We start from the raw sequence: 15,196 nt of genomic DNA, 5'->3' as shown, positions 1-15,196 counted from the left end.
GCTGGAATCAGGCTTGTCCCGTCGGAACCGTGAGCACCAAGAGCAATAGGAAAGGGAGGGAGGGGAGCACGTCCCCCTGGGACACAGCACTTCTGCTGTGACCCCGTACTCATGGGAAGTTCTGCATCCCTGCCTTTGTCCCAGCACATGGGAGCTTGGGGGATAGGGGGCTGAGTGAGATGCTGACAGCACGCAGGACGTGGTGTGACATGTCAGCTGGGCAGGGAGGCCATACAGAGAGTCTCCACCCTCTGTCAGATGGTGGGAGTGAACTTGGGAGTTGCTGGGGCGAAAATGGTTAAGCAGGTTTCTTCTCTCCCTACACTTCTCAAAGCCGTTATCTAAGCTCATTGCCGGGTGCGTCTCCATGGCTGAACACCCCAGTCATCTGTGCCCCTGTTTTGTGCAACTTGGGGAACTGTGGTTTCACAGACCACGAACTTGTGGTTGCTGGACTGACCATCTGTCAGTGTGTGCCCTCCTCGTCCCCACCCAGAACCTGCTCTGTGTGCCCAACGTGCCTTCCTCGTCTTGTTCTTGGAACTCCGTCCCGGGCAGCTTTTACTAACACACATCTGATCGTGTGCCTCACCTCATCCCTCCCTCTGTTCTTCGGCCTCTCCAGCTGCACCTCCATCCTTCAGGGGCCAAGCCTTTGGGAGGACCCATTCTTGTCTATCACTGTCCCAGCTCCCCAGAGAGGCCGTATGCAGAGTGAGTTCCTTCCCATCCATTCCAGTACCTGTATATCCCTTTTTTCCCCATCTTTTTCTCCACGAGAAGCATTCTTTGCAAAAGGATGAATACTTTTTGGCATGGTTCATCCCTAGTACTGCTCGTGGTCATTACTACAGAGGTAGAAACTCTGGTGAAGAACGGAGGAAGGGTGGGGGTTAGTGACACGTGAAATGGAACCTTCCACTATCAGAGTGGTTAGAGTGAGGGAGCAGGCTGGGCGTCTGGGGAGGCAGCCCCTCCACTTGGGCCTGCCCGTACCCTGCTCAGCCTCCACCCCTGCTCAGAGCTGGGGCAGCTGTGGACACGTCTGCAGCCCAGGCATGTCCTATAGGTGAGTGGCAGGAAGTGTTTAATTTTTGTTTTACCAAAAATGACTCCTGAATTTGCCAAAAGCAGCTCTGCTATGAACTGACAGCAGCCCGAGGAGCTTAGATGCTCATGATGCTGAGGCTCTCCTCCTGGGCCATCTTCTGAGAGTCCCTGTGACTTGATGAAGAGGGGAAGCCTGTCCTGCCCAAAGGAAAAGGAGCCCCTGATATAAAGCGTCTGTGTGCTTGCCTGTCTTTGTGGACCAAGAAAGCCCATCGCAGTAGGCTTGAGGGCAGTGCTAGACCTCTGGCTGGTTGCTTGGTTCACGTCTTGGGAGTGAGCAGTGTCACCGACCTCAGCGAGGGTGTATCCCATCACCTGGGGGAAGAGCTGGGCAGGGGTAGAGCTAACAGCACGGATGACACGAGTGACACGGATGACAACACTTGGGGCCCGAGTGTTGCTAGCTCCAGCCCTTGACTCGTCTACTTCTTGTCGCGGTCCCGCTTTATGGTCCTGCTTTACGCAGAGGTGCAGACAGCCCTGGGGCTCCTTCTCACCTGCTGAGGCAGGAGTGTGGCGTTCAGTAGTGTCAGCGTAAATCTGAGTCGCTCGGTGTCATCGCAGCTCCGCCACGAGCTGAGGAGAGTGGCTGTGGCTTAGGTGGCCCCCTGTGGGGCACATGCATGCTGTCTCCGCTCTGCAAAGTCTGGCTTCCTCTGTGTCTCCTCACCACCGTCCACCTTCCCCGTCGCCGCACTAACCGGTGTTCCCTGCGCCCGGCAGGAACCACGAAAGCGGAGGACCGAGGCATGCTGCTGAAAACCTTCAACGAGCCCGGCTCCGAGTACTTCATCTTCCTGCTCAGCACCCGGGCCGGGGGTCTCGGCCTGAACCTCCAGTCAGCCGACACTGTGATCATTTTTGACAGTGACTGGAACCCCCACCAGGTAAAAGCTGCCAGCACGCTGTGGGGAGGGTCTCGAGGCCTCAGGGAGACGCTGCCCGTCGTCATGCGCCGCCAGCCTCCTCGGTCCTCTCTAGGCCTTGGAGAGAAGCCCAGAGTATTCCTTTCCGTTTCTCAAACCAAAAGTGGCTTTTTGTTCTGATGGTGACAAAAATATATTCCTTTGTTATGTGTTTGTAAAAATCCTAGTATTTCATAAATTTGTAAAGAAAGGGGGCAAGGCCGTAGTCCTGTCAGCCGGCAGTACTCACGCTGTTGCAGTGAGACAGGTCCTCCCGTCCGTGTTTCGCGTGGGTGCTCTCACTCACACTGCTTTGTAAACAGCGTTGGGCGCACGTTGTGTGCACTATACTGCTGCTCTGTTTCTTACCCGTGCGTCCTCCACGGGGCTCATGCCAGTAGATACCGGGATGTGGTATTTTATAGGTACAACAGTTTTAAGGTATTTAACTTTTTCTATGTTCTATTATAAAAGTAATGTGTTTTTTAAATGTAAATATCAGTGACTCAGAGTTAAGAGTCCATTCTCCCCCTTCCCGACCTATCCCACTCTTCTCTGAGCGTATGCCGTCATCTGTCTGTATGTTCTGTTTTCCACAAAATTACAGCATGTTCCAGCACATGTCCCTTCCCATGAGCAGCTGGTGTCTTTTACCTCCGTGTGAGCATACTGGGTCTCTAGTCAGCCATTAATCAGCTGCTGGCTGTCCCAGCTTATGGCGGCCCTGAGACTTTTAATCCTGAGACTTTTAGGTAGGCATCTGGGTTTCTTTTTCTCAGCACGACCTCTAGCCCCTCTCAGGAAGCCCTGTTGTTCCCGTCTTGGAGCACCGGCCAGGCGACCCTGAGAGATGGGATTGCCTGGTCCATGAGTGTGTCCCCTTCATGATGATGTCACTTCTGCCTAGGTGGCCTCTGAAAGGCTCTCCAGGTTTCTCTCCCACTGACGACGTATGAACGTGCCCCTACCATAGCCTGGTGGAGCCAATTATCAGTGTGTAAACTGTAGCTCATCTGATGGGCGAACATTCTGGGTGGTTGTAGTGTCTCTACTGTCAGCCTGGGGAATAGTTCGGGCCCAGATCTCAGTGACTGGCCAGTTTCCTGGGAGTTGATTGAGATGTGCTTCCCCCATTAGCAGACAGCAGACAGTGGTTCCTGTGAAGCCATGTCCTCCCTCTGTCACACTGGGAGGCACCAGAGGCCACTAAGCTCACTGCAGGGCTAGGAAGTGTGTCACTGAGTGCTGGCCCTGCCAGAAAGCCAAACAGTAGATACAGCACACTCCTGTTTCCCACCAGTTGTGGCCTCTGCCACCCCCGTTGTGTGCGAATCTCGAGTTCAGCTCCACACAGGCCAGGCCCCTGGCACAGGATTTCGTGGGAGCCCGTCTGGTAGTGTGTTGGGGGTGATGATACAAACAGCATTGGCAGCCATAGCTACCACTTTCACTGCATCTTGCTTCACACCAGGCACTGGGCTGAGCACTAGATGCCCATTCTCTCCTCTCAGGCTGCAGTAACCAGGAGATGGGATTGTGCCGGCAGAGTGGTCCTGAGGCTCGAGGGTTAGACTCAGGCCCGGGTTGCACACAAGGAAGTAGCAGGGTCCATGGCCAAAGTGGGCATCGCTAGCATGCTGCTCAGCATTGGCCCTGTCCTGTGAATGGTGCCCTCACCGTGTTACGGCCACGCTGAGCACAGGGCCCTCTTAGGGCAGGCGAGGGGCCCCTTGCTGCTCTGACAGGAGCTGCTTGGGAATATAACCCCCCACAGGCTTTTCCTCCAAAACTGCTTTCTTCTCAAGAATCTCTTAAATCCCACTTGGGTATAAAGTGACACTTCTGCAGGAACTTGGGGTGAAATCGCCCTGGCACAGGCTCTATGTCCTGTACCTGAGCTGCCGGCCGTGCAGCTGCTGGTTGGGGCAAGCAGGATGTCCAGGCAGGAGGCAGGCTTGGAGAATCAAGGTCCACACCACTCCCGATGGCTTCACAAGGTCCCCTTAAAACTGGAAAGAGCTGGCTTGGGACTGACCGCGCTCTCTTCCCCAGGACCTGCAAGCACAGGACCGTGCCCACCGAATCGGGCAGCAGAACGAGGTGCGCGTGCTCCGCCTCTGCACGGTCAACAGCGTAGAGGAGAAGATTCTGGCTGCGGCCAAGTACAAGCTCAATGTTGACCAGAAGGTGATCCAGGCCGGGATGTTCGACCAAAAGTCCTCCAGCCACGAGAGGCGCGCCTTCCTGCAGGCCATCCTGGAGCACGAGGAGCAGGACGAGGTGAGGGCAGTGCCGGCCCCGACCCCCTCCCCCAGCGTGAGTGGTGGACGCATGAGCAGCTTTCATTTTTGTTTTTTTACCTTTTTTGCACTTTTTTTTTTTTTTTTTTGCATCCCTTTGGAGTAAAGGGAGTGTGGGCTGAAAGGAAAGAGGATGAGTACTTGCTTTTTCTTTGAAGTGGTTTTTTTTTTCTAAACTGCTGGTAAAAGACGCCGGATTGACAGCCCTGGAGACTGAAGTCCTCTATTTATCCACAGAGCAGACACTGCAGCACGGGCAGCGGCAGTGCCAGCTTCGCCCACACTGCCCCTCCGCCAGCGGGCGTCAACCCCGACTTGGAGGAGCCACCTCTAAAGGTGAGAGGGGTAGTTCAGTCTCCATGCCCATTCAATCCTCGGCTTCTCGGCTGAGACGGCCAGCAAGGGCCCTGATCCCACGGAGCGTGCGTGTGCGTGTGCGTGTGCATCTCTCGCTGCCGTGTGGCTCCCCATCCACCGCAGCCGGACTGGGACCACCAGCTCATTTCCCATGGACGCCGCCGCCCACCCCGGCCTCTCCGCCCTTGAACTAAACATGTGAAATCTTGTAGGAAGAAGATGAAGTGCCGGACGATGAGACCGTAAACCAGATGATTGCCCGGCACGAGGAGGAGTTTGACCTGTTCATGGTAAGCACTGTCGCCAGGGGCAGAGTTGCCCTTTTCTGCCTTGCACACATTTATGGTGCTCCGTCTCCCACCTACATGAAGCAGGGCTCTCGGGTTCACATGCCCCATCCTGATGACCTCAAACAGCAAGAGGTCTCAGTGACAGTGGTATCTCTGGCAAGTGATGGAGCCAGGGGTGGCCTCACAGTGCCTCCTAACTGACCTACCTTCTGTGTCCTAAGCGTGTCAAGGGGGTCGTGAGACACACACACACCCCCAGCCCTCCTGTTTGTGACCCTCATCCCCAAATGCCTGTTCTCCTTAGTCTGTTGTCCTTCATGCTCCCTTTCAGAGGGTATTAACTGTCCAAGGCCAAGGAGCTGGCATGGGCCTTGGTCATAGATGCCTTATGCCCCTGGGTGGAAAGCATAGAATCGGATGGGGCTCCTGGTCCCGGCAGGCTTTGTGCCTCTTAGCAAAGCTATACCTGGAGCTGTCACCCCATTTCAGCCCCCTTTCTGTGACTTTCCCATCCTTCCCAGTTTTCTCTGCCCCCCAAGCAGAGCCCCTAGCCAGGGCCTGACATAGCAGTCAGGCTGTCTTGGCCACCACAACACCCAGAGCTGCTGTTTTAACTACCGTTGCAGCATTGGTCCCTGAGGCAGAGAAGCAGCCCCTTGTCAGCATGCCCCCTCCACATCCCACTGGCCCTCGCGCGCTGACGCCTCTCTCCCTGTCCCCACCCCTTCCCTTGCTCCCCAGCGCATGGACCTGGACCGCAGACGTGAGGAGGCCCGAAACCCGAAGCGGAAGCCGCGCCTGATGGAGGAGGACGAGCTCCCCTCTTGGATCATCAAGGACGATGCTGAGGTGGAGCGGCTGACCTGCGAGGAGGAGGAGGAGAAGATGTTCGGCCGCGGCTCCCGCCACCGCAAAGAGGTGGACTATAGTGACTCACTGACGGAGAAGCAGTGGCTCAAGGTACATGCCAGAGAGGGCCGGCAAGGGGTAGGGCTGGGGGCAGAGGCTCGGCCATTCTTGCTTTTCATTCGTCACTTCTAACACAGGATCAGGTTCGCTCCGTTCCTCCTAACCTGATGCGGGAAGGAGCACCCATGCCGTCCCCAAGCAGCTCAAAACTCACTGCTGGGTATAACTGGCCTTTTCAGGTGTGAGGCTTCCCCTCTTCACGAGGTTAATACAAAACATTGCCGATCTCAGCCCGGTGCTGGCCTCCTGAGGGCCTGTCCGTGCGAAACCCAGCGAGAGACTCGTGAGAGTCCAGTTGCCCTCTGAGGTGCTCAGGAGGACTGATGGGGTCAGGCAGCCCACTTTGGGCACGTCACCCCCCGTAGCACATCACACCTGGGGGCTGGACTCCTGGCCGACTGTGAGGAAGGGGCAGAGGGGCGCAAGCCCCTCATGCGACTGGCAGCCGAAGCTGCTGATAGAGGTGACATGAGCACTCATTTTCAACAAGTGGCACCGGCCCTTGTAGCCGCAGCTGCAGAATTCCAAGTCAGGGCCGTGGGTGCCTGGGGGCCCTCCTGACTCAGCCCCTCAACCCTACTCCTCCCCACCCCAGCCAGGGGCCCACTGCATCTGCATATTCCCCAGCAATGAGGTCACCACTGGGGTTATGGTGATAAATCAGACCCCTCTCCATGTTCGGGGCTCAGAGTGCAGAGGTGACAATTAAGAATCCAGTGACAGTTGTTTCATCAAAATGTCTCTGAAGCAACGCTTCCCAGAAGGCAGATGGCAGCTTTCAGCTGCACTCTGCTGAGTGCCACACCCCAGAATGAGACATGTGGCCCTTGGGCATACACCCTGAAGTTCCCCTGGCTTAACTGCAGCCCCAGTCCCCTCCTGGGAGTTCAGATGACCCCAGACTTGTGACCTCGCCCACTAAGGTGTTTGTGGGAGTGGCCATTGAAACATGCCGGGGAACCAGGAGAACCTTGGGGTGGGGCAGGTGGGGTGTCCTACTTTCCAGCCCAGGGCTCCAGAGCCAAGAAGAAAACCCCTGACGAGGGAACTTGGGCCCAATTATAGACCCGTAACAGCTCCTATGGCGCGTCACCGGCCCCGCATTTTTGACAGTGGCTGCCTTTTGCCCATATGTTGTTAATATTTTGTGCACATTTCTTTCTTTTTATGTTTTTGAGGTGTAATTTATATCCCACAGAAATCAGCCATTTAAGATGTCAGTGGTTTTTACTATATTCAGTCATGCAACTGTCGTCACGAGTCAATGTTAGAACATTCTCATCACCCCACAAAGAAGCCCTTTCCTCTTTAGCTATCTTCCTATTTTTTTGTTCCCCCTGGCCCTTGGCAACCACCCTATCCTGGACATTTCATGTAAATGGGATTGTGGAATATGTGATCCTTTGGTGTCTAGCTTCTTTCACTGGGCAGAATATTTTCATGGTTTATCCACGTTGTAGTACATCTCATTCCTTTTCAAGGCTGAATAATCTTCCGTTGTGTGGATATACCACATTTTGTTTACCCACTCATCAGTTGATGAACACTTGGGTTTTTTCCAGTTTTGGGTTGTTTCCACTTTGAATAATGCTGCTGTGAACGTTACTGTACAAGTTTTGTGAGGACATATGTTTTGATTTGTCTCGGGTATATACCTAGAAGTGGAATTGCTGGATCAAATGGTAGTTCTGTGTTTAACCTTTTGAGGAACTGCCAAACTGTTTTCCAAAACGGCCGCACTTTTACGTTTCTACCAGCAGAATATAGGGGAGGTTTTCCATATCCTCATTAATTCTTATTAGCTGTCTTTTTGTTGTTGTGGTGGTGGTGTTTTTTTTTATCGAACCGGCAACCTTGTGGTTGAGAGCCCACTGGCCCATGTGGGAATCGAACCGGCAGCCTTTGGAGTTAGGAGCATGGAGCTCCAACCGCCTGAGCCACTGGGCCGGCCCATTAGCTGTCTTTTTGATTCCATCCATTGTAGTGGGTACAAAGTGGTATCTCACTGTGGTTTGAGTTGCGTTTCTCCGATGGCTAATGGCATTGAGCATCTTTCCATGTGCTTGTTCGCCACGTGTACATCGTCTTTACAAGATTCTTATCAGATGTGTGATTTGAAATGTTTTCTCCTATTCCGTGGGTTGTCTTTCACTTTCTTCATGGTGTCCTTTGGAGCACAAAAGTTTTTCATTTTGATAAAGTCCTGTTTCTCTATTTTTCTTTTTGCTTGTCCTTGGGTGTCATGTCTGAGAATCCATCACCAAATGAAAGGTCACAAAGATTTACCCTTATGTTTTCTTTCAAGAGTTTTAGAGTTTCAGCTTTTACATTTACGTCCATGATCCTATTTAAGTTCATTTTTGTATAGGCATTAAGTCAGGGTCCACTTTCATTCTTTACCATGTGGATAGTCACTGGTCCTGGTACCGTTTGTTGAAAAGACTATTCTTTCCCCATTGAGCAAGCACATGCCTTTTTATGTGTCATACGCAATAAAATTTACATTAATAAAAAATACATTTGCCTGAAACAGGTACTCTCCTCTCTCAGTGGTGAGTGTGTAGTTGGCACCACTGTTTTGGTGGCCACTCTGATGCCATATGCACCCAAACCCTTCCGAATGTCCTGGTCCTAGTCTCGCTGGCCATGCAGCCAGAGACCATGGTGTTATCATAGATATCCCTCGGGCTGCCATTGCAATTACCACAAACCTGGTGGTTTAAAACAACTGTCATTTATTCTCCCACAGTTCTCGGGGGCTAGGAGTCAGCAGGGCCCTGATCCCTCCGCAGGCTCTAGGGGATGGTCCTTGCCTCTTTCAGCCTGTGGTGGCCCCGACATTGCTTGGCTTGTGGCACATCACTCCATTCTCTGCCCCCGTCTTCACATGGCCTCTCCCCTGTGTCTGTCTGACTAGCCTTTTCTGTCTCTCTCATTGGTTTTGGAGCCCACTCTAACATAGGATGAACTTATCATGATTCTTTAGTAATTACATCTGTAAAGAACCTATTTCTAAGTAAGATCACATTCTGAGGTTCCAGGCAGATACGAATTTTAGGGGACACCATTTAACCCACTACCCCTTCACCCCCCATGCCTGCCTTCCCCCATGCCAACCTTGCTTCAGTCCCTCCTGCCTGCCAGGTGCCCTCCCTCCACCCTTCAAATCTCAATTTAAGTGCCACCTCTTTTCCCCGACCCCCAAACAAGACATGTCTGCTCCACAGTCAGAGCACTCACCCTTCTACTAGCACTCAGCACGCTTGCCACCATGTTTGCAGGAAGTCTGTCTGGCTCGTGCCCACCTGGTTCCATTGAGTGCTGTGTCCTCAACACCGGGCCCCAAACCCAGCTCATGGTCATGGCCAATAAATGTGAGATGAGTGACCAGCACATCTCTTTGGGTCCAGGCCCCACTTCCTTTTCTGATTCCAAGCTTTCCTGGGAACCTGACTTCCCTTCACTTTGTTTTCAGAGGTACAAGTGCAAATTACTTATTGAGAATGGATAAATCAAGATTATTTTAAAATTATTATTGTTCACATTCATGTCCTTCAACTCAGCAGTTTCGCTCCCAGGAATCTGTCTACAAGAAAGATAGAGATTGGTCACGGTGTTATGTAGACTAGCCGCCTCTGCCCAAGTCATGGAAACAACCCAATGCCCAAGAGCAAGTAAAGCCCTTTGTACAATGAAATACTAAACAGGCATTAAAAATTATGTTGCAGAAAAACGACAGGAAATATATCCAGGATGTAGTAATCAAAAACATCAGTCACGATGTGGTATGTGGATGCAATTCCGTGCGGTCTTGATAGTGCACAGTGTGTGTGGAGCGGGCGGGAGGGCCCTGAGGTGGTGGCGGTGGTGGCGGTGGTGGCCACACACAGTGTGAATATACCTAGTGCCGCTGACCTGTGCACTTAAAATTGGTTAAAGTGGTGAATTTTACATTATACCTGTTTTACTCCAGATTTTTTAAAAATGTGCAAGCAGAAGTATTAGCACTGTCACCTCTGGGTGGAGGGATTTCACGAGTCCCTTCCTTGGGCTCCGCACAGTGAGGCTGTGACACTTTAACTCATACAGAGCAACCGTTTGTGTGTGCGGGGTACACGCTGGGCAGGCAGCGCTGGTCTCTCGGCGTCTGGGAGCCGCGCCCACCTCTCGGGTTTGCGCCGCGGCCTCTGCTTGTCTACCTCGGTGCTGGTTGTCCTATTTTACCACTATTGACCCTGAAGGCCATCGAGGAGGGCACGCTGGAGGAGATAGAAGAGGAGGTCCGGCAGAAGAAGTCGTCGCGGAAGCGCAAGCGGGACAGCGATGCCGGCTCCTCCACCCCAACCACCAGCACCCGCAGCCGCGACAAGGACGACGAGAGCAAGAAGCAGAAGAAGCGAGGGCGGCCGCCCGCTGAGAAGCTCTCCCCCAACCCACCCAACCTCACCAAGAAGATGAAGAAGATTGTGGATGCCGTGATCAAGTACAAGGACAGGTAAGCCGAGGCCTGGGGCGGGCGGACGTCCGCGGGTCCTCCCGGCACCTGGGAGCTGGTGTTGGTTGGCTCGCTCGCTCCACAGACACTGGTTGAATCTGTGTCTCGGTGCCCCTGCCCTTGTGAATCTTAGGTTCTGGAAGAAGAAAGCACATGAGCAGTGTCAGCGTGAGAAGAGGGAAATAAAGCGAGGTGGGGGGGGGGGGTTAGAAAGCCCTGAGGAGGGGAGCTCTGGGGATGAGTTCTCCAGCAGAGGCAGGAAAGGGGTAGCCGCTGGGTTCAGGGGCAGGGATGGAGCAAGGTGGGCGGAGAGGTGGGCGTCTGCGCTGTGGTGGGTGCCTGTCTCAGGCCGGTGGACTATGGTGGAGGCTGGTGTGGCTTTTCTTCTATAGACTCTCCCGCCCTTGCTGCCATCTCCCCATACTTCACGACAAGCAAGTTCTCACCCTGGGCCTCTGCAGGTCAGCCACGTTATAAAGGCCTCGCCCCAAGCACTGGTACCCGTCCTCATAGGCACCAAAAACAGGACAGTACATGCTTTCAGCTGCAGTGGATCTGTATGTGGATCACAAGTACCATTTAAATAATAAGAAAATAATGGTTCTCCCATAGCCCTCCAAGGAGACGTTACACATTCTGCCAGCGCAGTGTGGGTTGTGTGGAACTGCAGAAGGTGGCCAGGGACGCAAGGCCTGCACCTTGCCTAGAATTTGGCTTATTCTTCTGCTCCCATGTCTTACTCCACTTCCTGATACATGCTGGCTATTACGTTTGTCCCCATATCACGGGGGTTGTATCGCTAGACTTTATAGTAGCGCTTTGCAGTTAGTCATAAAGCAAAGTAAGGGAGAATTTTAATCAGTTGCAGAGAAAAGTGTCGAGATGTGAGCCCTTGGTGCATCTTTGGAGAGAGGCTTAACAAGCACAAAATTTTAGTGATTTAAGGATACAAATTGACCTTTAAAAATAATTTATTAGAAGAGAAACAGTTAAACTGAAAAATATTCATGTGCAAGTTCAACTGCTGAACCTAAAAATGTAATTAGTATCAGTATTGAGAAGAAAATATTGATGCTAATGTGCAAACTTGACCTTTGAGGCAAATTCCACAAAGAAAATTGTAGAAGGTAAAATATGAAATGTGCAAAAATCCAGTAGACCCTGGTGTCTTCTTCCCAATCATGTTCTTGTGGGGGGAACTTAAAATTACAAAGTGAAGAAGACCCTCGAAGGTCAGTGGGGCAAGGATGGACTTTTCAAAAAGTCATGCTGGTCATTGGCTATCATTAACCCTGCCTCACACCATACAAGTATTAATTTGAAATGGATAATAGACATAAATGGGAAAGGGAAAACAAAGTTCTAGAAGAAGGCCTGGGAGAAAAACTTCATGGCCTTGAAGTAGACGTAGACTTCAACAGGACGCAAACACCACTTCTCACTAAAAGTCAGAACATCAAAGGACGGAGGGCAGTGAAAACTCCTGCCACAGACTGGGAAAAGCAAACCCAATTTTAAAATGGGGCAAAGGCATGAACAGACACCTCCTGCAAGATGTCCTGATGACCAGTCAGCATGTGAAATGGTGCTCAGGACCTTTGCATCGACCACACCAAGGAAATGCACAGTAAAATGAGGGTGAGATGCCTCTACACACCCAACAGGATGGCTGTAATGCCTTTAGGTGTTGATGAGGACGTGGAACAATCGGACCTCACACGCTGCTCATGGGAGCGTGCAGCTCTTCGGCAGTATCTTCCAAAGCTCAACAGAAGGAGGAACAGAACCTTCGAACCCAGCAACTCCAGCCCTCGTTGTAAACCTGAGAGGGCTGATGCGTGTCCACCAAGAGACTTGTGCAAGCGCGTTCACTGCAGCTTTTATTGTAACTGCCCCAAAGGAAACAGCCCAGTGTTCCCCCCGGGAGAATGTGTGGAGTTCTCACCGCCTCAAAAACAAATATCACTGCTCCATGGAAGAATCTTCCAGATGTTTTCATTACGTGAAAGAAGCCAGACACTAATGAGTACCTACTGTGTGCTTCCAGTTCATACAAAGTTCAGAAGCTGGTCCATTATAATGGGCATTGAACAGTGGTTACGTGGAGACGGGGGAATTAACAGGGAAGGACCACGAGGGAGCTTTCTGGGATGTTGGGAAAATTTATCTATTAGTCTGAGTTTATACACAAAAACATTCATCAAGGTGTACATACACGTAAGATGTGTGTGCTTTCCTGTGTGATGTTACACATCTGTTTGTAAAAAGCTGAACTCGTTAATGAGGCCTGGGATATTTTCAGATTTAAAAAAATATGTCAGGTGTCAGTCCACTTTCTTAGTCATCCTGTGACTTTACTGAAAAACCTTCCTTAGCATCATATTTAGCTGTATATCACGTGCCAAAAGAGAACAGCTTCCCCAGCTGCTACAAACAGTTGTTCTTCCAGACTGCGTAAGATGGAGTGTTAAATCAGGCAGTAAATTACAACTAGCTTTTCGGGTTCAGTGACCCCTGTGCGGAGACTGCTGTTACAGGGGGCTGAGATCCTCATAGGGATTCTGACATCCAGTTCAAGGAGAGCAACACTGGGACGCGGCTGCTCTCCCGGCTGACATCACAGCCATGTGGCGGGACGTGATGCTTGGTTTACATTTAACCTCAGATCCTCCTGGAACAGATGACATCACAGAACTGAGAATTCTCCATTTACAGGGAAAAACTGTAGAGGAGTTAATAAGGGGGCAACAAATACAAGCATTGAAGGAAACTACCGCGTGCTGGCCTTGAGAAACGTTTGGTTCACGGTTGGAATGGGGCTGTCGATTCACAGTTTTGCTGGTGGTCACACAGGAAGAGCTCAAGCAGGCACATAAACTCAGGAAAATACTCATGTTTTCCCGGTTGAAAGCTTTCGTAACCTGGCAAATACCTTCAAAAGATGTTTGGGTACAAAGTTGACCTATTTAATGGATATTTTTGTTGTTCGTGACAAACTGAATTTAAAACCACGGGGAAAACAACAATATGGTTCACTCGGTCCACAGACTGCCCTCACTTCTGACCCCACTGCAGAGTTCAGGGGTCCCAAAACCACCCTCAGGCTCGATGATTCTCTAGAAAACTCGCAGAACTCTCTGAAAGCTGTTAAACTCATGGTTGTAAGTTTATTACAGCAAAAGCATACAGATTAAAATCAGCCAACGGAAGACGTGTGTGGAGCAGCATCCAGGAGAGCTCCACGCCTGGCGCTTCCTGTTGTCTTCTCCCCATGGAGTCGCAGTGCCGGCAGCTGTATGAAACAACATACGCAGAGCATTGCCAGCCAGGGAAGCCTTGGTGTGTGGAATTTTTACTGGAACTTGGTCACATAGACTTAACCAACTGCCCACATGGCTGACGTGTCTCCAGCCCCTCTGCGGGTCGAGCTGATACCATGTGACACAACATACCTGCCCTAAATCACATTCTTAGACTGTCTGGGCCCAAGGCACCCGTGAGGCAGACACTCCAGGGGCTGAGAGATCACCTCCCAGGAGCCAAGGGCAAAGGCCAAACCTCTCTCTGGGCCAGGTTGCATTCTTTATGAGCCACCTGTCACACCTGGAAGGTTCCGAAGGACCGGCCACTGCACCACACCAAAGGGAACTGGAATGGGATACAATTACAGGTCGCTTAACTTGCACTTTCTTCTCTCAAACTTCCAGTTAGTTGCTTCTTTCCAGAAGAGAAAATGAAACATTGGATTTTTTTTAAAAATGCGTTTTCTGGAACCAAATTATAATTAGCTAAATTCTATACTTGAGTTAAATCTGGAGCCTAAGGAGGAAATGAATTGTTACAGCTTAGTTCTTCCTGGACACCAAAGAATGATTTCACAGTGTTGTCAGCATTTGGATTCAGTCAGGAGCCTGCTTTGTGGAGCAGGAGGGTGTGGTGCCGCTCTCACTGCCCAGTGACCACAGGTGGGAGCCAGGGTGGCACCTGGGTGCGGTGCCTCCATGGTAGCAGCCCAGCTCTGCCTCTGCTGCGTGTCTCGGCAGGGCCGCCCTTCCATCAGCTTGGCATCACTCCAGCCGTTGTTTTTCACTGTTTATTTCATGATCCCCCCGTTGTATTTAAATACCAATGCAGTCTTGTATGATATTCCCTTTGTATGTACGTCTTCATTCACCGGAACGTAACGTCCTGTGTTGGAAGCTTTGCTCCCTTCGTGCCTCCAGAGGTCCTCCTGGAGTTGTGTGGCATCTGGCCTTTACAGCCATAGCCCTCTACTGGGTTGTGGTACAAATTCCCTTTGCACTCTGGGGCCACAGCAGGAAAGCTTGGAGAGCTTGCAGTACTCTGCCTTTGAGCGGAGTTGGCGCAGATGGCCCGGGTCCAGGGCGGCCTCCTGGAGAAGCGCCTTATAAGCAGAGCCTGAAGTCGAGCAGGGGCCACCAGGAGAAGCGGAGGGAATAAACCTCATGGGCAGAGGCATCAGCACATGTAGGGGCCTGCCGGCCAAGTGCACACGTGTTCCAGGCCTAGAGGAAGCTGAGGGCCCCAGAGGGGCCAAGCCAGCACGCAGGGCCTGGGGCTTGGAAATCTCAAATGGCATCAGAGGACTCGCTGGTCAACACCCAGAATCAAAACCAGAATTCAGGAATTAATTTGGAAGGAGGAGTTTGCACTTACACGCAAGTAAGTCAGGCACGCACAGGATCCTGGGTCAGCTTTGGGACCTTGTCTTGGGGCTATGCGTGCTGCCAGTGGTCTTTGTCCCTGATC

At 51.7% G+C, this 15,196-nt stretch overlaps 1 protein-coding gene across 4 annotated transcripts in view; it reads left to right on the top strand.

The window, feature by feature from the left end:
* The window catches only part of SMARCA4 (SWI/SNF related BAF chromatin remodeling complex subunit ATPase 4), an 85,331-nt gene that overhangs the window by 57,426 nt on the left and 12,709 nt on the right, over positions 1 to 15,196 (top strand). For 2 of the 4 annotated variants that reach the window (XM_074338174.1, XM_074338173.1), the window contains exons 25-29: positions 1,834 to 1,997; positions 4,068 to 4,295; positions 4,885 to 4,962; positions 5,704 to 5,922; positions 10,173 to 10,426. In XM_074338174.1, coding sequence (XP_074194275.1) covers positions 1,834 to 1,997; positions 4,068 to 4,295; positions 4,885 to 4,962; positions 5,704 to 5,922; positions 10,173 to 10,426 — 943 coding nt within the window. Of the gene's footprint in view, positions 1 to 1,833; positions 1,998 to 4,067; positions 4,296 to 4,552; positions 4,652 to 4,884; positions 4,963 to 5,703; positions 5,923 to 10,163; positions 10,427 to 15,196 lie in introns of all 4 variants that reach the window. The other 2 variants (XM_074338171.1, XM_074338172.1) reach the window with 2 other exon arrangements.

The sequence above is a fragment of the Rhinolophus sinicus genome, linkage group LG07 (genome assembly GCF_036562045.2).
Source record: "Rhinolophus sinicus isolate RSC01 linkage group LG07, ASM3656204v1, whole genome shotgun sequence".
In the NCBI taxonomy this organism is placed as follows: domain Eukaryota; kingdom Metazoa; phylum Chordata; class Mammalia; order Chiroptera; family Rhinolophidae; genus Rhinolophus; species Rhinolophus sinicus.
Note: the sequence above shows the minus strand (reverse complement) of the source record. Positions and strands in the feature narration are given on the sequence as shown.